The sequence below is a fragment of the Petaurus breviceps genome, unplaced genomic scaffold (genome assembly GCF_028583685.1).
Source record: "Petaurus breviceps papuanus isolate PSGF00001 unplaced genomic scaffold, PetGlider_PUasm1.0 90617, whole genome shotgun sequence".
Lineage (NCBI taxonomy): Eukaryota > Metazoa > Chordata > Mammalia > Diprotodontia > Petauridae > Petaurus > Petaurus breviceps.
This window is the reverse complement of record NW_027187287.1, coordinates 5,933,349-5,957,964: the sequence shown is the minus strand read 5'-3', so window position 1 is coordinate 5,957,964 and position 24,616 is coordinate 5,933,349. Positions and strand designations below refer to the sequence as shown.

The following is a 24,616-nucleotide window of genomic DNA, read 5'->3' as shown; positions in this document are numbered from 1 at the left end:
ACAGGACAAATCCCCTTAATAAAAAGGATTTGTTGCGTAAAACTTGGACTGAGTCAAAAGGCTGCACCCAATGACCAGGAAGGTCACATATGGCCTAGAGGCTGAAGGTTCCCCACCCCAGGCTTATAAGAACTGATGCAAACGGAAGTTGGCAGAACAAGAAAATACATACATACTTTAGGAAAAAAACGCCGTTCTGGGCTCCTGAAATTGCCTTTTAGCGCTTGTTCTGCCTAAAATTATGTGCCTCTGTAGGGCCTGTTTCCTCCTTCCTGGGGTAGAAGGATGTGGTGGTTTTATCATATGATCCAGATTCCTACACTCATCTATACTCAAAGGGCAAGTAGGCAGGCGCCCATTCAAAGAGTAAGTTAAATAACCACAAGTTCTCTCTCCCTTAGCAGGTATTATTTTTTTTTTAAATTAAAGTCACCCTTACGAGAAAAAGCAAAAAACAACAAAAAGTTTGAGCCATTCATCTAAGATCACATCTAAGACCTTCCCTTCACCCCCCCCCCCCCCCCCCCCCCCCCAAAAAAGCCATTCAGATTTCCTGTAACAGGCAAATTCATTTACTGGTGTAAATTGTTCAACTAAAAAAAAATAAAAAGATTCCTACAGTGAAACCCGGGGAAGGAAACGAAATGAAGTCAGAAAGGATTCCTGGGAAATTTGCGGGCCGCTACTTAAGTTCACAAGAAAAGGAAAACTCTTTAAAAGTATGAAAAAAAAAAAAAAGCCGACCACCACAGAGCCACAACACCCCGTTCACACCACAGCTGCAAAGACTCACGCATGCGCTCTTCCATAAACCCCTCATTTGGCCTAACAGTCCCATTCGTCACCCCAACCTCCCTCGGTTTTTCGGGGGGGAGGGGGGAGCGCATGCGCTCCTTTTCAAACCCGGTCGGACTTGCGCAGTAGTTTACGCTCTCGGCCCTTTGCTTTCTTGCTGCCTCCCGCCAACTTCTTAGACCCCGCTTTCTCTTCCCCACTTCCCACTCTCTGCCTCCCACTCCCCACTTCCTCACTTCCCGCTCCCCACACCCCACTCCCAGGCCCTGAGAGGAGATGGGGAAGGTCAGTCAGCTACTAGCCTGTCGGAGTCCGGACCGAGGGGAACACGAAGAGGCGGGGCTCCGGGCCGCTGCAGTCGCCCTGGATTCACTTCCGGCGGACCCAGGCGGAAGTGGCGGTGGAGCATGGTGGGAGGGGGAGAGGAAGGCGAGGGCAGGGCCTCTTGGGGGGGCGGGGAGGGGTGGCCGGGGGCCACGGGCCGGGATTGGAGGGGCCAGGACCCGGAGCTTAAGAAGATCCCGAGGGGCCTGAGAGCCTGGCTTGGAGCTAGGGGAGGGGCAGGGACCAGGTAATGATCCGATGTGGGGAGATAATTGGGCATTGTGTATCTGAGGGCTGGGGTTTTGATCACTGGAGGGGCAAATGGGAGCAAATATGTAACTATATGCATATATACATGGAAAGAATCATTTATAACATATAATAGGTGAAGGAGTTATATCATAAGAGTGACATGTAAAAAGTTAGATATTAAAAGGAAATGACAGCTGGGGAGGGGAGGTGAAATTAGTGTATATAATAAGAGAAAAGGTGCCTGGGATAGTGTCACAGAAAGACTTTTTTGGGCCTAGGTTGGCGAGAGAGTAAGGGTTTCCTTATAATCTTAAAGGGAGAGTGAAGGAGAAATAAACTCAGACTGAAGTTATATATGAAGGGAAACGAGCACTGTGTCACAGGAAAAAAGTGTTGACATAAACATCCAAAGGAGATATCAGAAGGTATTATCCCACTGGAAGGGATTGAATTATTCGAATAGAGGTAACCATATTCTTCCCCAGTCCTAGAATGTTAGAACTGGGAGGGATGTTGAAGGCCATATTATCTTAGATTTTAGATTTAGTTGCTTTGTTCAGTGAATGAATCAAGGGATGGCACAACTTACTTAGCCCGACCTAATTTTATTTATTAGGAAACAATCCCAGTAAAAGTGATTTACCCATAGTCCCACAGGTGTTGAACCTGGGCCCTCTGATTCCAAATATAAGACTTGTAACATTGTACTACACTGACTAAAGAGCTTAAGAGGAAACAAGCTGGGAAAGATGAACTGATGGCTTAGGTCACAAAAGTAGCCATTGACAGAGCCAGGATTTGATCCCAGTTCTCCTTTTGGAGATTACAGGAGCTTCCTTGTATCCCCAAAAACTGAAGCCACTTAACTACCTGTTGGACTTTGGGCATGTCAGAACTTCTTTGAATCTCAGTTTTCCTCATTTGTGACTTTTGAAGTATCAGATTTCATACATGACAGCTGAGGTGTCTATCTTTAAATGGATGATCCTGAGGAAAGCAGGCAGGAAAAAATGAGAAGAGAAACCTATATTGGATAGTATTATAGGATTATAGATTTTTAGAACTGGATTTTAGAGTGTCACATAGTGCCATTGGACTATTGAGGACAGCTAAACTGACCCTCTTATTTTAAAAATGAGGAAACTGAGAACCAGATTTAAGTGACTGTTTAAGGTCCCATAAGCAAATAAATGGCAAAGCTAGGATTTGAGCCATTTGATTTCTAATCTACTACCTCTTTTTCTAGTGATAGATTATACTGGTCAGTCCCTTTTTTAATCTGAACCAGATAGTCATAAAATGATATTCATTGTATACTTAATAAATATTTGTTATTTTAGTTTGTAGTCTGTGACTAGGTAACAGTGTCTCCCAGAAGTAACCTAGCTAACATAGAGGTGAGACCTTAGTTTCCTTAAAGTGTTTGAATAAAAATAATAATCATAGTTAACATATAGAACTATCTGTCAGGCACTGTGCTAAAGGCACACTTTGCAATTATTCTTTTATTTGAACCTCACAGCAACCCTGGAACGTCAGTGCTGTTATCCCTATTTCACAGATGAGGAAACTGAGTCAAATGGGTTGAATGATTTGCCCATGGTCATCTGGTTAGAAAGTTTCAGGGATGGGATTTGAACTGAGGTCTTCTTACCTTCAGGTCCTGAGCTCTATCCACTTCACCATCTAGCTACCAGCTGAGCTAACAACAGTTTTTCCCAACTGACTGTTGGGAAAAAAAACAAACAGGAATTTTGTGTAATTGTACAGTAATATTCTAGGGAATGGGGAGAGGTGGAGGTAGGGATGTAGGAAATATGTGCCTTGATAATTTGTCCTAGTTAAGCTTTGGAACAAGAAGAGGAGCCTGATCTTGTTTAAATGCCCCACAGGTGTCAGCAAGCTATATCAGCTCTTTAATGTGTGCTAGCTCCGAAGCCTACCTCTTCTGATGCCCCTGGGAAGAAGACAGAGATCATTCTTCATCCAACAGAAGATACCCTTGCTCTGGAATAGGAGATGGGATAATGCCTCAATACCATCAACTCACTGGACAAAAAATTTAAGATGCCTGTTGAACTCATAATACTGACCTCTGGGAAAGACACTGAAACCAGAGGTTGGGGGAAGGGGCTTGGATACACCCCTTCATCCCTAAGCCCCTCCCTTCCCTTTTCCCCTCCCTACTGGGACAATCCTATTTGCCCTCTCTCCACTACACACTTTGCATTCCTCTGCTCTCTGGACTTTGACCGAAGACCAAAGGAGAGGGAACTGCACTTTATTTTTGTGAGTCTGGATTTGGGGCTTTCATCTAAAGCTTTGAAATGGGATTGGTGATGCCCATTGGAAAGGTGTGCCACTGAGAGAAGAAAAGAGTGGTAAGATGCTGTCTCCTTTTCCTCGTGGGGTCTTGATGTCCCTGGTTCTAAAGAAGTGTCTGCGTACATTGGGTGTAGAAGTCTGAGTGAGGACTTTGTACTGGTATAAGACTGCCTGAAGGGGTCATACCTCCTATGTTACTGGTTAACCTTTAGCTTTGTACAGAATGGATATAATTAGAAAGTGGTTTCCAGTTCTCTAGTATATCCCATTTCTTTAATTTCCCCTTCCACTCAGGCAGAAGAGCAACTATGTAAAAGTGAAGAAAAATTGAGTCCCATTTTATACTACATTCAGGACAAGGTGAGAATGGGTAGTGGGAAAGATTTAGGCAAGAAGTCTTAGGAATTCTACTACCACTACTTTAGAATGAGACTTGAAAATTCAGGAGCTGTTTCTAGATATGTTTAATAGAAGGAGAAACATATTTTTGAAAAAGTATGATTGTGTGGCACTGAGTTTAGAAGGTCAACTACAGGTCCTTCCCTCTGTGGATTCTAAACTTGAGAAGTAGTGTCCTGGTATGGTGGAAAGATCAGGACCCTCCACTAGGAGTCAGGATATACATCTTCTACCATTCTCATCATAACCAGTTTTATGACTGTAGGCAAGTTGCTTAACTTCTAAAACTAGTTTATATTATCTATGCAGTGAGACCAACCATACCTGTCCCCCTGGCCTCATGGAGCACTTTAATAACTAAAAATTCATATACAAATGTATTGTTATTAATAAATGTGAGGAGAGGCAATGTGGAATTGGTGGCAAGGAATGTAGAAAGATCTGGGTTCAAGGCCTTCCTCTGACACATAATGTGACACTGGACAAGTCACTTAACTCCATTGTGCTTTAGGCAACTAAGACTGAGTTGCAGACAAAGTACTGACCTGCATTGGTAAAGAAAGTTATCTCACCTTGGAGTTCCCTATAAAATGAAATGATATGTCCTTTCATTATCCCTCTAGTAAATATGACACTGTGTTGAATTCTTAGAGAAGAAATCTGAATTTTCAAAGACTTGTTTGTGTGTGGTTACTTTAACATTTTGGAGGTTATCCTATAATTAAAAGCCTGTATTGGATTTGACTCTTCCTATTTCTGAATAAACCCTGGAATCTGTTGGATTTAGAAACAGTTGTCTTCTCTATTGTATGAATAGGTCCTCAAAATTTGAATTTAGTAACTATATAATATTAATTGATGATAGCTTTCTTCTGTTCGTTTATTAGATGATACCTTATGGGGGAGGGGGAGATAAAGTCAGATCAGATTGGGAGGCAATATATTCAGCATGATTTAGTGGGTATCAGGATATTGGAAAACTGATGATATATAATACAAAAGCTTTACAGCTTTGTACACTTTAACTCAACTAGTTGTTTCATTCAGTGGACACTTATTAAATACTTTATTAAACTATGATATCTGATGTGTGAGAACTCTAGGGCAAGAGTTTAATTTTTATTTGTTAGGGGCCTGCTGAAGATATTTAAAAGAGATTATTCAGGCAATGCTATGAATAATGGGTACCAAAGAAGAGAGGATAGCATCAGTAATACCTCTTAAAAGGCTATTGCAGTAAAGCCTGTCTGTACTAGGCAGTGGGAATAGAGAGGAGAGTTCAGATATGAGAGATGATGTAGAGGTGAAACCAGTAGGACTTGATAACTTAGTAACTAGAATTAAGAGAGAGAAAAGTCAAGATTAACATAAGGTTTTGAACAGGGGCTATAGGGTGAATGGTGGTACAGCAGGAAAAAATAAGGTGGTTTTTTTTGCCTTTTGGAGGGGCAATTGGGATTAAGTGACTTGCCCAAGGTCACATGGCCAGTTTTTGTGTGTTAAGTGTCTGAGGCCGAGAAATAAATTATAAAAAGCAGGTTTGGGAGGAAAGAAAACTCAATTTGTGGTAATATTAAATTTGAGGTGTCAGTGGGATATTCTTATGGAGCTGTCTTGTATGCAGTTGGAGAAGTAGGTTTAGAGTTCAAAAGAGGTCAGGAATCTGTACATTCAGGAATAAGCTGCATGGACATTGAAGCTGTCTGTGGGAGTTAATGAGATTGACTGGGGAAGGGTATACAAAGAGAGGAGGACTTTGGACTGATCTTTGGGGAAGGTATTGAAGGGCTGGGAAAGTGATAGAGAAAGAGCTATTAGAGAGTTAAGAGAAAAACGAGGAGAATATCTCTGAATTTGAGGAAGGAATAACTATCTTTTATTCCTGGTGGTCAGTTCTCTCAAAAGCTGCAGAGAGAATAAGGAGGGTGTGAATGGAAAATAACAAAACATTTCTGGATTTGGAGATTATGAAGTCATTGGTGACTTTACAGAGTGATTTCATCAGTCTGGTGGAAGTGAAAGCCAGATTGCATGTTTGAAGTGACTGAGTAAGTGAATGAAAAAGCACTTAGTAAGCACTTACTCTATGCAAAGCACTATGTTAAGATCTGGGGTTACAAATATAAAAGTGTGCCAAAGAGTTCACATTCTAATAGGGAAAACAATACATATAGGTATTTCCAGTTGCAAGTCACATGAAAAAGCTCCATAGACCTGATAATACAGAAGTAAAGAAGTTATTAGTGTAACTTTTTCAATGTCACTTAAATGGAGAAAATCATATCCCTTTCTGTTGTTGAACCCTTGACAGTGCTAAGAACTTAGGTGGCACAAATTTTATTTTCTGGGTTTTCAGTAGCTGCGGCTGCTGAAGGAGGTAGGAGTTGTAGTACAGTGCTAACAAAAGCAGTTTCCTGGTCACATCTCCACAAAGATTGCTTCCTGTGATGATGGCTTTGAGGGCTGGGCTGGAAATAGAATCAGTAGTCTGGAGGTGCTGGACTTTTGGTGGCAGCTGGTCAGTGGTTGGTAGGCCCCTTCTTGATAGTGATTGTACTCTTTCAGTGATGATTGGTTGTGGTGTCCAGGCTGGAAGTGGCATTGGAGGTATAGGGAACATTGGTATTCCCATGGTTCTTCAGGTCAGGGTCCTGGGCTGTCTCCACTGGGGACAAAGAGGAGGTGGTGGGAAAAAAAAAATACCATATACTGTGTTTTGGCCACAAGTTTTCTAGAGATTAATTTATTAATTAAAATATTCTAATTTTAAGAATTTCTGCTTAGAGAGGGAGAAAATCTAGAAAGACAATTAAATCCATCTTGCCTTTGAAAAGCTCTTAAGCCATTTTGAAGTTACTGTTTATAGAATTCCCAGAGATACAGTTGCTCAGTGAGATAAAACATATTTTCAGAGCTCAGGTGAAAGTGCAGCTAACATTTTGCTTTATCAAATAAAACAATCTGTACACCCTGGAAAATTATTTCCTAAAACCATTCAATCTGCCTTTAATCATTCCTCCAAGAGTTCTTCCTTCTGCCTGATAAAAGGTGAACTAGAGCTACTTCTGTTAACCGAATTAATCAAAGACTTCTCTTTTCTCTTAGTTGACCATTGACCTAATTACTTCCAGGATTATCTGGCCTTTCCTGGTAAAAACTGGTTAAGCCCTCAATAAGAATGATGTAAAAAGTCTTCAGTGCAGAACATTTTTGGAACTTGAAAAAGACTGATAAGATTTTTCATTATGATTGGAGCAAGGACGTTAGACTAAAAGATTATCCTAATATTATTTTGTATTATATACCCTAAAGAGAGAAGGGGGGTGACTAGGGCTCAGTATGCTTCCATAGTCATAAGTAGAAAAATGAGGCAAAGACAACTTTTCCCCAGAAGTTTAGCAATGAATGGCAGAAAAGGGATGGGCTGGTAGCTAGATGGGGGTAGTAGGATCAAAGGAAAAGTTTGTTTTTGCTTTTTGGAAGGCAATTGGCGTTAAGTGACTTGCCCAAGGTCACACGGCTAGTTTTTTTTGTTAAGCATCTGAGGACGGATTTGAATTCAGGTCCTCCTGACTCCAGGGCCAGTGTTCTATTCACTGCACCACCTAGCCTCCCCAAAAGGAAAAGTTTTCATAGAATTGGGGAGACCTGGGCATATTTGTAAATAGAGGGGAAGGAGCCAGCAAAGAGAAAGAGGTAGAAGGTGTATATGAGAGAGGGAATGACTACTGAAGAAGTTTCTGGAATAGGCAGGCACAAATAGAATGAAGGGTAGAGGTACAAGGATTAGCTTAATGAAGAACAGAAATAATTCTGTGACTCCAGAGGGAAGGAGACAATGGATGAAGCAGCTAAGTTTTAAGGATATAGTATCATTTAAAATCCTTCTCAATCTTCTTCCTGCCTACTTTTCCAGCTCTATTTCATTCTCCTCATCACCAACTCTACATTCTGGCTAAACTAAATTACTAGCAGTTTTTTAAAACTCAATACTCCATCTCTTAACACTGGTTTCTGTGCCTGGATGCACTTCCTCCACATCTCCACTTTTAAGAATTTCTGTATTCCTTTAAGAATTCACTCAGATACCATCTCTTGAAAGCATTCCCTGATTTCACAGTGTGCTAGTGGTCTCCCATGCTTCAGTTTTTCTTGCTTTCTACTTATTTGTGCATATACTTTATCTCGCTAGTAGAATGTAAATTCCTTAAAGGTAGAGACTTTTGTTTTTATGTTTGTACCCCCTAATGCCTAGCACATGGTAAGTATGAAGTAAATATTTGTTGATTTCAGTTTAATTTAATCCTATCCTTTGGGTCATTGGTTTTAAATTCCAGACACAGAGAATGGGAAACAAAACCTCTTGAGTTACAGTGGGAGAATAGCATACAGGTTTGAGAAGAGAGAAACTAGAGATAGAGTAATGAAAAGGCAAAATTCTTCGGTTACAGGAGAGAAAGGGTCTGGATTGAGAAGCAGAACATGAGGGGTATGCAGCCTAAATCTGGAAATATGAGGGGGATGAAGGAGAAGAGGGAGCATTAGTTAGGTTACTGAATGGTGGAGGGGAAGTGAATTGTAAATACCAGACAGGCTACATGCCTTCTGGTAGCAGCCCAGGGGTTCAGATGTTTAGAAATAGAAATGTTAGCAATCTTACATAGGTCATGGGATTGGAGCAGAATTTGGAGGTTATGAGAAGGTAGAGGTGAAGAAACTCACTACAGTTCAGTTCATTTCAAAGATGTGAAGGAATTTTGCCAGGCATTAGAGATTTAAAGAAAAAAAGCAATATCCACTCTATGTTCAGTTGTGTCTGACTCTTTGAGGCCCCATTTAGTGTTTTCTTGGCAAAGATACTAGAGTGGTTTGTCATTTCTTTATCCAGCTTATTTTACAGATGAGCAAACTGAGGTAAACTGGGATAAGTGACTTGCCTGGTGTCACACAACTAGTAAATGACTGAGGCTAGATTTGGACTCAGAAAAATGAGTTCCTGACTGCAGGCCCAGCACTCTATCCACTGTTGCCTCATTGCCCAGTCTACTTTATAAAACAGGTTCTTAAAGCTGGGATCTGTTAACTTACTTGTCTTTTTAACATAGATTTTATTTCAATATAGTTGGGTTCCTTTGTGATAAAAACTTTTCTGTAAGAAGGGATGCATGCCACACAAAATGGTTAAGGTGGATGTTTTTTGGCCACAGATAGGTTAGACTACAGACAGACTGATCATGGTTGGTTGCTGCAGGTCACATGACAAACAAGAGAATGTGTGGTAACAATGCTACCCCCCCCCCCCAGCAAATCCTTTGGCGGATATGTTGTTTAGGCCAGGGTTAAGGACTCCAGCTTTGTGAATTTACATTCTACTGGAATGGTATAACAAGTATACCAATAAAGGCTGATGAGATTGGAAGAGAGTACAATACCTGGGAGGTGAGGGGGAAAAATCAGGGAGGGATTCTTGAAGAAAGTGGCACCTGAATTGAACCTTCAAGAAAAGTAAGGATCCTGAGAAGTGTAGCAGCCTTTGAAAGCGTTGACTACTTTGTTCAACTGGATACTTTCTTCCTCAGTGAAGGGAATGTGTATTCCAAGATGTGGTAGTGAGAAGGGACAGCGTTCCGGGTTTGAGGGACATGGTGCTTGCACAAAGGAACAAAATCAGGAGATGTACATCAAATATGTCAGTTGAGCTGGAGAATAGTGTATGAATGTGGGTAATATGTAATCAGCCTAGAAACACTATCAGCAGACTGAGAATACTGAGATTTCTGACATACTTTTAAGATGTGTTTGCATTTTATTTTAGAGGCTCTGGGTAGCCATTGAATGACCTCAAAATAGGGGAACGACTTGCTCAGACTTGTGTTTTAGGAATACTAAATTTGGCAGCTGTGTGAAGGACAGAATGAAGACAGGAGAGGACAATTAGGGAGACAGAGGCAATTTTGGTAATTTAAGAGAGTGATAATGAACCCTTGCAAGAACTAGGGTGGTTGTGTGTGAGTTCAGAGAAGTAGGGTTAGATTTGAGAGAGTAAATGGAGGAAGAATTGACAACACTTGGCAACTGATTGGATGCGGGGAATGTGAATGTGAGTACAAATTCAAACATGGCTACTCTTTCATATCTGAATGTCAGGAAGAATGGATATTCTTGACAAATAGGGAAGACACTGGGAAGAATTTGGGGGAAAGGTAATAAATTCTTCTTTGGATGGGCTATGTTTGAGATGCCTATAGATGGAGGCACAGAACTGAAGCAGTTGTCATCTGCATAGTGTGAACCCATAGAAAGTGTGATAAGATTGCTGGGTGAGAGGAACCAATGCAAAGCCTGAAGATGCACCTATTCCTTAGCAAAAGGATTGTAGATGATGATTCTGAAAAGGAGCTGTCAAAGAGGTTGAAGCAAAACCTAAAGGAAATAAACAGTGTGACAGATAGAAGAAAGCATTCAGAAGGAGTGTGAACAAGAGTGTCACATGCTGCGGAGAATTCTAGAAGAACAAAAGCAAAGGAGAAACTATTAGTTTCAACAATAAAGAGATCATTAGTGGCATTGAAGAGGGAAGTTTCATTCAAGAGGTGGGAACAAAAGTCATTACAAGGATTGAGAAATGAGTGGGTAGCTTTTTCTGGAATTTTGGCTTTGAAAATAAGAAATAAAATCTGGGCATAATTGTAAGCAACAGGGAAAGAGCTAATTAAAGGGTAGTAGGAGAGAAATTTAGTAAGAAAACTAGGGAGAGAAGGTGGATTTTCAGAGGAACAAACCTCTGAAGGAGATAGGGAGAGACAAGATTAAGGGCACAAGTAGCATGATTGTTAGGAAAAAGAAGATCCACCTTTGCATCTGATATAGAGCAAAGGCAGTGAGAATAGGGTCTGATTTGAAGTTGGATTGAAGAGAGGGAGCTCATCATGAGGTCTTTTTTTAGTCAAGTATAATTTGGGGCTTTCTGCTTAAGAAGGGGGAGACAAAAGGGTTGAAGCAGACTCTTTGAAGAATGAGAGAATCTAGGAAGGAAAGCGATTGATAGCACATTAATGAGGGCCCAGTCAGATTGGATAATTTAAATTTGTAGTGGATCCTATTGGCATTAATACATGTTTCCTCCAGCACTGGTCAGCAGCATGAGTGGGAATGGAGAATTCAAATGTTGGTATTTAGTGCATGTAGTGCAAGAGTTGGAGTTAGGAATGAATACATGATTTCAAACTCTGTTTTTAGATACTGATAGTTCAAGTCACTTTCAGTGACTTTTCTCTTTTAGTATCAGTTTCCTTATCTGTAAAATGGGAATGTAAAATGGCGCTTTCCTCCCATGATTGTTATGTGGATCAGATGAAGTAATATAAAGTGCTATAGATATTAGTTATTTTTATTATAATTTAGAAGTGAAGTTTAGAAAGTAATGAATGTCAGTGGGATGAAGGTCCAGGTAGAGGATGTTAAAGTTAAATTGATTAACCTTAGAGTCAAAGTTTTGAAGGGAGAAGAGTGAGGACAAAACAGACATGATAGCATAGAAAGCAGGGAAAAATAGAGTGACTGAATGCTGTGTTGAAGACAAAAAGTAGATTTAGGAGGGGTGAGGGTGAAGTATAGGAAGAGATGTAAGGAATATGTAAAGATTATGTAATGTAATCATGTAAAGATTATGGTCAGAGGAATTTCAGACTTTGGGGGTTGAATACTTGTGGGTGATGTTGAGATCAAGAATATATAATTTGGGTATACAGTTGAAGTGATGTGAATGTGCAGTTCATAGGAGTTGATCAACTGGGAAGCAAGGGATATCAACATGTAAAATTTTTATTGGGAGTAAATAAAATTGACTAAATCAGGACAAATACTCATCTCCTTCTTCCTGGTCTCTCCCCTTCAATTTCTACCTTTTTCTTTTCTCCTCTAAGTAAAACTGGTTTCTGGAAAAGGATGTTTTTCAGGTTAATTTGCTTCATCATCAGTAGGAATTTGATCTCCTCCACCTTGAGCTTTTTTCCCTACTCTTCCTTTTCTTCTACAAGTTGATTCCAGGTTCTTCTGCTTTGGGTCTTGGGACAAAGTACTTTTCTAGCTTAAAAGTAAAATTTTTTTTTAACTTTTAACAATAGAGAATGAGAACATATAATAAGAATAGAGTATAAACACATACTTTTGAAGCTGGGGCACACCCTTCCTCTTTTCCCCTTTCAGTCCTTGGGGAGAGTAGGCTCAAACTTAAAGCAGTTTTGTCACACTTCTGAACTCAATAAAGGAACGTAGTCACAGGAAGAGTTGCTCCCTTGCTGAAGAGTATGTTTTTTCAGTTGCTGAGGATACACAGGGCTGATCCTCATGGAGTTTAGTGACAGACTCTAGCAAGGACTACTGTCATTGTACATCTGCTCCTCTAACCTTTTGAAATCTCCAAGACCAGAGGCTCCTCCCCCATGTGGAGGCCACCAGCTGTTCATCCTCCTCACTTGAAGGCAGCCAGAAAGAGAGCATTTCTACCCTTTTTCAGTCTATGGAAACTTGTCAGTTTCTCTGTTTTGGCACACTGGCAGCTTCAGTGGGGGCAACAGGGACCCACAAGCCTACTAACTTTGATTATACATGAGGCTTGCTTAGTCATGTCTTGGGTTTCATCTGCAGGACAAGGAGTTGGATAATTCTTTGATCTGAGAGAGGGGTCAAGGTGCAATGAATTTTGTAACAGGGACGGATCAGATACCACATGCAAGAGACACTCAGGTTAAGAGCTACACACTGCCATTCTCTAATCAATACTACTGTTCTGAATTAGATCGAGAAAAGCATGGATTAAGGAAGAATGTCTGGGAAAATTGGACTAGTGATAATCACTTAGGCAATATGGTATATTGGAAAGATTTTATGAATTCAGGTTTTCCAACCCCGAGTTCGGTGACCTTTGTACTATGCCAGAGGTCATTCCCTTCCAGGATCTAAGCATCCTGTTTACTCTTTTCTCAGGACTTAGCTCCTAAACAAGAACCAAACTTGTGCTTATACCAGCTCCCAGATACACAGATAAGAAACTAGGAGCTCTCTAAATTTTGGCTGCAGATATTTCCTCTCTGCTTCTCTCTCTATACTCTCAAGTTCCTGTTTTCACTTCCCTCCCCTAATCTTTTTTCCTTCCCCTCTCACTCTCTCACCTTTTTTCTTTAGCCTCTCTTCAGGACTGGAATTAGAGCTGGATCTAGAGATTTAGTTTAACTCCTTCATTTTACAGATGAGAAAACTGAGGCCCTGAGAAATTAATTGAATACCCAAGGTAAGTGGTGAATACTTACCCAAGTAGTAAGTGGCAGAACTGGGATTAGGTCTGAATCACACTCCTTTGTACCTAGTAAGCATGGTGCAGTGGAAGGAAAATTGGATTTTGAGTCATTAGATCTAGGTACAAAATTTAACAGTGATACATACTCACTGACCTTGGGCAAATCATTTAACCTCTTTGGGCTTCATTTTCCTCATCTGTAAAATAAGGGGATTGGACCTTGCCAAACCCCAACCTTTAAGGAAGCCCATCATCTACCACCTCCCATCCTACTTATATACTGCTAGAGCAAATCACAAAACATGCTATTTACTATTGTTTATTTATTTAATTGCTATTTAATCAAAACTGGATATTCATTGCCAATCCTTTTGCTTTTCTCTAATTGATTCTTGTGTTCATCATAGTGGCCCTTCTCAATCTTCTTAAACCATAGCTCCGTCCTCCCTCACAACAAAAGACCTTGGCTCATACTTGACTGAGCTTCCTCTTTCCTGAAACTCTGCATCTCAGAACTCTTAATCATTTCCCATTCATTCCTCCTGTACCCCATTCTTTGGTTTCTCTCCTTCCTAAGGACAGGCTCCTCTAGTTATACCCTTAATTCTATTATTTTTGGTCTCCTTCAGCTACTTGCCTCATTGTTATTTCTTGTCTATCCAGTCTTCACTTTTCTCATATATTAACTTCCACCCTGCTGCCTATAAACATGTTCATATCTTACCTGTACTTAAAAAAAAACAACAAAAGTTCATGTGAACCTATCATCCCCTCAAACTATCATCCTATGTTACTCTTCTCTTTTTTTAAACAAAATTCCTAGAAAACCTTGTTTGTACTCTTTGCCTCTCCTGTTCTTGCTTGCTTTTCACCCCCAGAAGCCTGGCTTTTTATCTTATCTCTCAGCTGAAACTGCTCTCTCCAAGGTTTCCAAGTAACTTCTTTGAGTCCAGTGACCTTTTCCTAGTCCTTTTCCTTCTTGATTGTCTCTGTAGCTTTTGACACTGTTGACCACTCTTTCCTCCCAAGTACTCTTTTCCTTTCTGGGTTTAGATGACATTGCTCTCTTGGTCCCTATACTAGCCATCTGATCATACCTTTTTAGGATCATCTCTGTTGGGTCATTATCCATGTCCTGTGCCGTAACTGGGTGTAGCCTAAGGCTTTCCTGGGTCCTCTTTCCTCTCTACACTTTGTGGTTTAATTATCTCTCTATGCAGATAGCTTCCAGCCCTAATCTGTTTCTTGAACACCAGTCCTATATCATCAACTGCCTATAGGATATTTATGTCCATAGGCATTATAAATTCAGCATGTCTCAAAAAATATTAAGTTCTCCCCCAACCCACTTAACTTCCTAACATTCCTGTTCTTCTGTTGAAGGTACCATCATTGCTCCAGTCACTCAGTTTTGAAACTTTGAAGTTCTGGCTTTCATTCTCCTCAAATATCTAATGAGTTGCCAGTCAATTCTACCTCCATTACACCTGTTTTCTCTCTATTCTAACACAGCCACCCTAGTTCAGTCCTGAATTACTTTTTTTTTAACTGTGTGGCTCCTGAACATTCCTAGTTGGGCTGGATCCTCCATATAGCTACCACATTGAAAAATCTTAGAGATCTGACCATGTTACTTCCCTGTTAAAAAAAAAAGCTTCAGTGGCTCTCTACTGCTTCCCTGTTTTCCTTTTAATAATAAAATACAAACTCTAATTTATGTCAGTTCAAGTTCTTCAGTCAAGCCTCAACCTATCTTTTCCTGGCTGGGAAGAGATTTATTCACCTTCATGCACTCTACATTCCACCCAAGCCTTCCTGTTTGCTGTTCTGTGCATGCAACGTTGCGTCCCTCACCCTGTGCTGCCAATATAGGCTGCTTCCTTTGCTTGGAAGTCACTGTGGCCTCTTCTCTACCTCTCAGGATGCCTGGCTTCCTTCAAACTTAGTGCTTCTGTCTCCTTTTTCTCTTTCCTCTCAAAAACGAAAATCCTGTTTGGCTTAGAAGTATTGTTTCCCACATATAATTTTAAGTTTTGAGTGCAGACACTTAGCTGTTTCTTATTGTATCTTCAGTGTGTGGCACACACTGGGCACTTAATAAGTGCTTATTGATTGACTTTTATCACCTCTAGTGCCCCGTGATCCCGTGACCCAACTCTCAATCTGTAATAATGAATGCTTAGAATGCAATGAGAGATGGAGGGGTAAGATCCATGAAGCCTGAGTCCCCCCTACAGGAGCTAAATGGGGGGAGGGCGGTGGAAGAGGGTTTGGGGACCTGCATGTGCGGCTCTAGGTGAGAGGGCGTTAGGATTGCATGGTTTAGCTAAAAAGTGGAGATCACTCCTTAGTTTTCAAAGGAGAAAAGGAGCAGTTTTTCGGTCTGCGATCACCGTTTGCACACCCAGACTCGGCTCTGGGGCTCTTGTCCACTGCCTGGAGGCGGCTCCGGCCCCAACGAGCCCGCCTCCGAGGCGGGACTCCCTCCCTCTCCTCCCTTCCACGGGGGAAGGGCCACGTTGCTTTGCCGGGGCGGGCCCAGCTCAAGCCTCAGGAAGGGGTATCCTGGGCGGAAGGCGCTGGCTGCCGGCCGTCCGTCTGGGCTCAGTCGCTACTGGAGTCGGGGTCGTGAGGGCGAGCGGCCCCGGCCCACGGCAGGCGGCGACGGGCGCGACTCTTTGGTAACTGGGGAAAGTTTTCGGTGACAGCAGGAAGTTCAGGGGACCCGCGAAGGCGGCTTAGGCTCCTGGGCTGATCGAGGGAGGGAATCGAGGGATTTAGTAAAAAATCTCTGGGACCAAAGAGGCTTTGAAAGTGCCCGAGATAGTGGAAACAGGTATCCGGAGTCCGAGGAGGCTGTGGAGGGGGCGTCACCGAGGGGAGGAAGGGGCAGTGTCTGTTTGATTCCAGACCCCCTTCCCCCAAAACCCCTCTGGGAAAAACCAAAACAAAACTGTCCAGCGTTGGGGTCTGACCTCCCCTCCCTCCCTAATCTCTGGGGTAGAGGGGGTAGAGAGGTGTGTGGGAGTGTGTATGTGTGTGTCTAAAATATTGTTCAGGGCTGGTGGTTAGGCAGCTCCATCTATGGAGTGAGTGGTTAATTTTTGAGTAGATTGTAGTTTTTTTTTTTTCCCTGAGGGATGGATTTTATTTATTTAATTTTTTTCCCCTGAGGGAGAGTTCAGAAAAGTAGGAACACTGAGCACTCTATTTGGAATTCAGGTGGCCGGATGTGGAAAGAATCCTTTTTGGAGCAAGGAGGGAGTTATTGTGAAACTTGAAGGGAAATTTTGTTTTGGAGAAGAGAGCCTGTGTGTGTGCAGGGGGAAAGAGTATGCCTTTGGGAGGGGTGAGGTGGGGAGGGAAGTGGGGAGGGAAGGGCATATGTGTTTTTGTAGAGATGAAGGGTTGGATCTGGAAGAAGGGAGTGCGCTTTTAAACTTGACTTAAAATTGGCTTTTAAGGCCAGGAATTAATAACTGGGAGTGAACATTTGTTTGACTTCTTCCCAGAACCCCATATTTACCCGTGTCCTTGTTCTAGTTTTGAAAGAGCTAATAGGGGGGAAATATGGGGCCTTGACATAAATGAACTTAGAGGTTAGAGGGTAATTCAGCTCTCAAGCTATGATCCTATGTAATATTTTGTTTGGAAAGGGAAGGATGTCTTTATCCGGAGGAAGGAGGAGCAGGTAATTTGGAGAGAAGGAAGGGGAGGGAGATTACTATTTTGTGGGACACCAGGTTCCTGGAAGGGATTTGGGGTTGGGGAGAGAGAGGAGGAACTAAACTGTTGTCACTACAGAGGCAACATGCTTGGAATCATTTCAGGAATTTATTTTTTTCCCAGTCATTATTCACATTTATTTAGCATGTTACAACTCAGAACTGCTTTTTTCTCCTGACAGTTTTGTGTGGTTTATTATTGTACAAAGCGTTATTGTCCCTCATTTACATATGAGAAAAAACTAGGCTTTCCGAAGTTAAAGTTACTTACTTGCCCTGAGGCACACAGCTGATTAGGGTCTTTGTCAGTCTTGAACCCAGTCTTTGGAAAACTGTATTACCTCCTAAAATCATAAACATGAAGCAAAATCAAATTTTCTTCAACACCAAAACACCAAAAGCTGTTGTAGCTTTTGCTAGTTAGTAAAAACTTTCAGTTAGTATGTCACCCATCCTTTTTTTTCTACTTAATATTTTATTTTTTCCTATTACGTGTAAAGATGGCTTTATTTCTAAGATTTTGAGTTCCAAATTTTTTTCTCCCTCACTTCCCCCTTCCCCAACCCAGCAAGCAATCTGATACAGGCTATACATGTACAATCATATTAATATATTTCCACATTAGTAGTGTCATTTCTGGAATCTAGTGCAGGTAGAAAGAGAGGCTCTGATAGATATTTTCTGGAAGAAAATAGACTGAGGAGGGAAGGGTATCTAAGGGGCAAGACACTTTCATTTTAGGGTCCAAAGAGATGGTTTTGCATATTGGCCCTATTTTCATAAAGACTTCCTCTTTTCTCTTTTTACTTGTTTATGGTGTAGTGGTGATGGGGGGTTGAGGGGGACTTCCACTGGATTTGGAGTTAGAAGACAAAAATTCAAAATTTAGGTTTATTGATTACTTAGGATGAGTGTTGTGGAGTGCTTGGACCTGAAGTCAGAAAGGCTAGGCTTGTATCCTTTCTCTAGATAGCACTTTTATTCCTTTGAGCAAGTCAGCTTTTCAGAGCCTTAATTTCTGCATCTATGAAACTGGTACTAGTTTATGTAGTCAAAAAGAACCTCCCTGAGTTTCAGTTTCTCCATCAGTAAAATGAAGGGTTTGGACAAGATGTCAGGATCCTATCCTAAGTTGCTAATGCCTCTCTAAAAATTTACCTCATTTATTTTTGCATATGCCTTCTCTGATATGGAATGCCAGTCCCTTTAGGTCAGTGACTACTTGGTGTTTGTCTTTGTATCCCCACTGTAGTATGTAGTTCCTGCCTTGTAGGCTTAATAACTACTCACTGACTGATAGATCTTATAGTTTTGTCTGAAATGTCTCATCATTTGTGTGTGTTGGGAGAAGGGAGAGAGTGTGGGAGGGAAGCTTGGATATGAGTGGGACTTAAGTTCTATAAACTTTTGGCTAAGAAAGACTTTGAAGAGATCATCATTATCTTGTCTGTTTGCCTTCTGACAGAATATACCTCTCTTTCCCACTCCCTTTCTGTTTTATACTCCAGATTAGATTTTTTCTTGTTTTGAAAGACCTTTCTTACAACCTTTCTTACAACTTTATTTAATTCACTTTTATTAATGTCTTGAAGTCCTTATTGTTGGGAAGTGCTTTCTGTTTATCTAAATACTTTGTGTTAAGGGCTAAACCTGTTTCTAATGTGTTCAAAGTAATCTCAAATGAGATTTCTGGATTATCTGCTATTTGGGGTTATTTTATCACAGGGCTTTTGTTTGCATCATATCTATTTACAGGCTATTATTCTTTGAACCCTTTTCTTCTTGGTAGGGAGAGAGAAACATTGCCATAATAGCATAGAATATTAGAAATGAAAAGGATTTATTCCAAACACCTTATCCCACAAAGAAACTCAGGTCCTGAGAAGGTTAGGTGGTTTGCCCTGGGGTCACATATCTAGTCACTGTGAGAAAAGGGATTATAACCCAGGTCCCCTAATTTCTAGTGCGTTTTTGTTACATTCATGTCACACAAAAGGAATTTCAACACAGTAAGATTAAGCATTTAATAACTCTGCTACTGGATAGAAGGGCAGTTAGGTGGCACAGTGGATAGAGTGCCAGGCCTGAAGTCAGGAAGGCTCATCTTCCTGGGTTCAAATCCAGCCTCAGGTACTTACTATCTCTGTGACCCTGGGAAAGCCACTTAGCCCTATTTGCCTCAGTTTCCTCATTTGTAAAATGAGCTGGAGAAGGAAATGGCAAACCACTCCAGTATCTCTGCCAAGAAAACCGGCCTTGACTGAAACAACTGAACAAAGGTCCAGAAAATGAGTTCATCTTGCCTCAAGTTCTTCCAGTATTGGGGATGAGGGGAGGTAGGGTTTAAATTTAGGGCAGGGTTAGACTAAGGGATCTTATTTGAGGATCCAGGACTCCTAAGTGACTGGGAAGATGTGATACAGGCTAGGACTCATTAGGGTAAAAGAATTAGTCTTGGGTCCTGGAAGACCAGTGGCATGAAAAGTCAGTTCATCCTCTACCACTACAGATATGTATCTGAAGTGCCAGTTTGGAAAAAGAAGAGGTAGGGGAAAAGGAAGAGTTAGGTAGAGCACATGGGGTTTTGATTTAGGTCCTCTGTTGCTGACACTAGAAGGCTAAAGAAATTTGCCTCTGTTAGCACTGATGGTTCAGAGCTAACCAATGTGTTTTGGCCATTCTCTGCTCTCCAGGAGGTTAGGTTAATTCAGTAAAAGAATTCTGAAATGGGGAAGTAGCTACGAGTCAGCTTCTTTCTGGCATTTACCAAGTAGCCTATATCACCAGTTTAGCTCCTCATTATTGGGAAAGAAGGCACCTTGAAGGCCTGGAATCTGCTCACTGCTCTGTCAGCAGCTGGGAGGATAACCTCCCAGACAAAGAAAGCATAATACCTTATCCTTGGAGCTGAGACTGGAGGGAAGCTGCAGAAGAGTATTATTAAAACAGTGGACCTATAAGTATGGATAATAGCTGTGGGTGAATTCCAGGGTGGGAGGGTGGGAAGGAGGAGGAGAAGGGGATATTTATCTAGTTTATATGTAGAAAGTAAGAAGTAAAAAGCAAAGTAGAAAGCAGAAGTCCTGGAAACTTTATTTTGTGAGTTGTAATAAGAGGAAATTGATGTTAAAGTTTCTGGGAAAATTAAACTGCACAGTTGGAGTTGTGAATGATAGTCAAATTACAGGGAGAATGTTGGAGAAGTCTTTGATGTGGTCACTTTAAAGGCCTTTTAGGAAGGTATTAAAGTTCAGAAGAGATCTAGGTGAGTGAGAATCCAGCTACTTGGCAAAGGAGTTAAAGAATGGACTGGATAGGATAAATAGCAAGTCAGAGGGTAGGAATAATATCACTTTACATCATCTATTAACTGCTTTATGGTTTCCTACCAGATCCCATTTGATCTATATATTATCCTATAAACCAGACTATTCTGTACAATATTCTATGATGATCTTTTGAAGTAGGCAGAGCTGGTATTATAAATCTACTTTATAGATGAGAAAACTGAAACTTGGACAAGTTTAATGATTCAGCCAAGAAGATATTAGGTAATAAGTGGCAGAGGTAAGATTTGAAATCAGTTCTTCTGACTATTTCCTGACATTTCAGTTATTTGAAGGGGAGCTGGAGCAAAAGGGCATACTAATGGAGATCTTGTGGAATATAGGGGGAGAGATGGAGTAAAAAGAAGGGAATGGAGTAAGCTGGGGATGAGGAAGGACCTCACATAAGAAATAAGCTAATAATGAAAAAAGAGCTCTGTTACATAGACTGGCTTGGTTATAAAAGGTAGTTTGTTGCAGATTATTCAATTTGTAAGAAAAACTTAACCACATTGATATACTAAACTATCCAAAGTTGTGGACCATATCCCTTTAATTTTGAAAAAAAATTTTACACTAATATTTGAGCACTCTTATCTGGGTGTATGAGGAGAGAGGAATGGAATTGTTTGGATGCTCTGAAGGAGACTGGAGATTGTGTGTGGGTTTGTCAGTACAGATCAAGTGATGACTGTGCTTGGGACCTCATGCTTCAAGTCTATTCCCAAACCCATCCATCTTTCAGGCAGCTGCCAAATGATTTTTTTTCCTGAAGTGTAGGTGTGTATATGCTGTCTCCTCTAGTAAAATAAAGGCTCCTTGAGGGTACAGACTGTTTTTTCTTCTTCTTTTGCTTGTTGATTAATTGATTGATTCTGTCCCTCTCTCCCCTTGTACTACTTGTTATCAGTTGACTGCTTTTTGAAAACTCTTGCTTTCTAGGGGTATCCCATTGTAATCTTTTATCTTGTATATAGGATGGTTAAATTTGGGGGAAGTAGGAGGGAGACTTTTTCTGAGAATTCTTCAGAGAAGGAGACATCTTAATATCCTTCACTCCCTTGCGTCTGTTCGTATGCCTCTCTAGCTACCGCTCTTGAGGTATGTATGATCTTGAATTAACATTTATTTTTGATGTTTACTATACTTTTTTCTCTCTCCAGGTCCATGGCTGCTTTCTGATCCTTCCAACTACCAAAAGCATCTTCTTAAGACACCAGAACAGGGGGCTGAGCAAAAGGGATAAAAGGTGCTTCCTACCCTGCTTTACCCCTCTTCTCCCACATCATCTGCCCCCCGCCCTCCAGTCCCTTCTGCAGCAACTTCTTCTAACCCCTCTTGTGAGGGGTCAGGATGCTGAAGAAGCAGTCTGCAGGGCTGGTGCTTTGGGGTGCGATTCTTTTTGTGGCCTGGAACGCCCTGCTCCTCTTCTTCTTCTGGGCCCGACCCTTGCCTAGTGGCCCATCATCTGAGGACCCCTTTGCTGATGACCCTGCTGGCCTTACCCGACGAGTGATCCGTCTGGCCCAGGAGGCTGAGATAGAGTTAGAGCGACAGCAGGGGCTGCTACAACAGATTCAGAAGCACAGTGTGTTGTGGAATCGGAGACAACAGGCAGCTACTGCAGGCCCTCCTGCTATCTCCCACCCAACCCTAGCCCCTACAACTTCTGTTCTCCCCATTTTAGTCATTGCTTGTGATCGCAGCACAGTCCGTCGTTGCCTAGATAAGCTTCTCCACTACAGGCCATCAGCTGGGCGTTTTCCCATTATTGTGAGTCAGGACTGTGGACACAAGGCAACAGCCCAGGTCATTGCATCATACGGCAATGCCATCATGCACATTAAACAACCTGACCTTAGCAGTATATCTGTCCCAAATGAGCACCGAAAATTCCAGGGCTATTATAAAATTGCCCGTCATTACCGTTGGGCCTTGAGCCAAATCTTCCATACCTTCAAGTATCAGGCAGCTGTGGTGGTGGAGGATGACCTGGAAGTGGCTCCAGACTTCTTTGAATACTTTCAAGCAACATACCCACTTCTGAGGACTGATCCATCACTATGGTGTGTTTCAGCTTGGAATGACAATGGCAAGGAGCAGATGGTGGATGCCACAAGGCCTGATCTTCTCTATCGAACAGACTTTTTCCCAGGCCTGGGGTGGCTGCTGCTGGCTGAGCTATGGGATGAGCTAGAGCCTAAGTGGCCAAAGGCCTTTTGGGATGACTGGATGCGGCAGCCAGAACAGCGTCGGGATAGAGCTTGCTTAAGACCAGAGATCTCTCGGACGATGACCTTTGGTCGAAAGGGGGTGAGCCAAGGACAGTTCTTTGACCAGCACCTCAAGTTCATCAAGTTGAACCAAGGTTTTGTGCCCTTCACTCAGTTGGACCTGTCCTATCTGAAACGTGAAGCCTATGATCAGGACTTTTCTGCCCGAGTCTATGCTGCCCCCCAGGTGCAAGTGGAGGAGCTAAAAGGCAACCAGAAACAGGAATTAGGGGAGGTTCGGGTACAGTACAGAGGACGGGACAGCTTTAGAGCTTTTGCTAAGGCTCTAGGTGTTATGGATGATCTCAAGTCAGGTGTTCCCCGAGCTGGCTATCGGGGCATTGTCAGTTTTCTGTTCCGGGGCCGCCGGGTATACTTGGCACCTCCACAAGACTGGACTGGTTATGACCCTAGCTGGAGTTAGCAGTGGCACCCACTCTCCGGTCCTCTACAGGAAGAATTGGAGAGTCTTGTCTATAAGCTGCATTGGTTTTTTTTTTGTGTGTGGCTTTTTTTTTATCAGTTTTTTTTTTCTTTTTCCAAGTGGCATTCGAGTGCATATTCTCTACCTGGGCCAAGAGTGTGAGATACTGTCACAATGGGAGATCCTGTCAGCAATAGGAAAGCTTTATTGGGGAATGCTGGGGCTCTGGGCAGGAGAGGAGTTTTGTAAGATAGAGAAAAAAATTTAGCCCCCTGCCCTACAGAAGCTAGGAGACCTAGTCTTTCCATTATATAGTTCTGGTTTTCTCATGAAAATCTTAAGCAAGTTATAATTTTCAGAGATTTTTCTCTCATTGGGACTTCTTTATTATGTGCTGGCTTGATTTTCCCCCTCTACTACTGTCCCTTCTAGCTAGGGTGTACTTCCCCTCTTCTGGGTCTCAGTTTCCTCATCTGTTAATTGAAGAAGTTGGACTAGTTGCCCTTTAACAGCCCTCCTAGCTGTAAGTCTATGACATTATGATCCTCACCCCTGTTGCTCCCACTTAATCCATCTCTTTTTTTAAGGTCTTGGATTGGGGACATCTATGTGCTTGTGGCCAAAATAAGAACATACCAAAGGGGAGCCAGGGAACACATTACTAAATTTTAGGTGTTTGTACTTCTTAATCCCCTTTGACCTTTATCCTGTCTCATTCTCTTTATTTCTCCTTTGTGTGCAGTGTGTCATACATGCTTATCTGTATAACTTTTCATATGTGTATATATATATATATATATACACATTTGTTTTTCTTTATTCTTTTTTTACATCTGTTGTCTCATTTTCCAATTCCCTCTGAAATTTAGTAATCCCCAATATTAGAAAGAAAAGTTGAATGAGGAAAAGTAAAATCTCTTCAGTTCTCCATTCTCAGGACTATGGGGAGATTATGGGGTGGACTTCAGGTTGAGAGAGTCTTCAGTTGATGTTGAGGAAACTATTCAAGGTGGCAGCCTCTCTGAACCCAATTTTTCCTCGATTCTGTAGGAGGGTGTAGCTTCAAGTGGATGACGGAAGAGTGGAAGAGTCTTGTCCTCTGTGCTACTTCCATTTTCACCTAGGTTCAGCTCCCTTGTTGATTTTGTGGGTTGCTTTCTCTCTGAATGTGTGACTTTTCTGTTTTCTCTCTTCCCCAGTGGTGGAATACTGAGGAGCAAGTATGGTTATTGCCATTAGCAGCTAGCCCCTCTTCTCTCTCCACTTGTGTAATTGTATTCCCAATACAGATAAGGGAGGGTGTGCCCTCCCTTACCTCCAACTCCTTTATTTTTTGGAAGATGAGGATAGTGATGGTGGTTGGATGAGGAATTTGGTCATTTATATTTTTCTTTCTTGCCTGACTCAACTTCATGGAAGAAAATTGAAGTTGCCTAATTATTTTCCAGAATAAAATAAAGATTGTCATTTGAAAA

The 24,616-nt window shown here is 41.6% G+C and overlaps 1 protein-coding gene and 1 pseudogene across 5 annotated transcripts; one reads left to right on the top strand and one right to left on the bottom strand.

Annotated features, from left to right (window-relative positions):
• The window catches only part of LOC138142969 (serine/arginine-rich splicing factor 7 pseudogene), a 15,251-nt pseudogene extending 14,049 nt beyond the window's left edge, over positions 1-1,202 (bottom strand).
• MGAT1 (alpha-1,3-mannosyl-glycoprotein 2-beta-N-acetylglucosaminyltransferase) lies at positions 935-24,616 on the top strand. 5 transcript variants are annotated; one of them, XM_069064120.1, is made up of 3 exons: positions 935-1,080; positions 3,264-3,752; positions 21,608-24,616. In XM_069064120.1, the coding sequence occupies exon 3, from the start codon at positions 21,798-21,800 to the stop codon at positions 23,139-23,141; it is 1,344 nt and encodes a 447-aa protein (XP_068920221.1). In that variant the 5' UTR covers positions 935-1,080; positions 3,264-3,752; positions 21,608-21,797; the 3' UTR covers positions 23,142-24,616. The 5 variants fall into 5 exon arrangements, with proteins under 5 accessions (XP_068920221.1, XP_068920220.1, XP_068920219.1 ...); XM_069064119.1 differs by having other exon boundaries at positions 1,069-1,205; XM_069064118.1 differs by lacking the exon at positions 935-1,080 and adding an exon at positions 1,219-1,366.

Bases quoted from the DNA above. Each gene is read 5' to 3' on its own strand.
- MGAT1 (XM_069064120.1), top strand. From the start codon at position 21,798: ATGCTGAAGAAGCAGTCTGCAGGGCTGGTGCTTTGGGGTGCGATTCTT.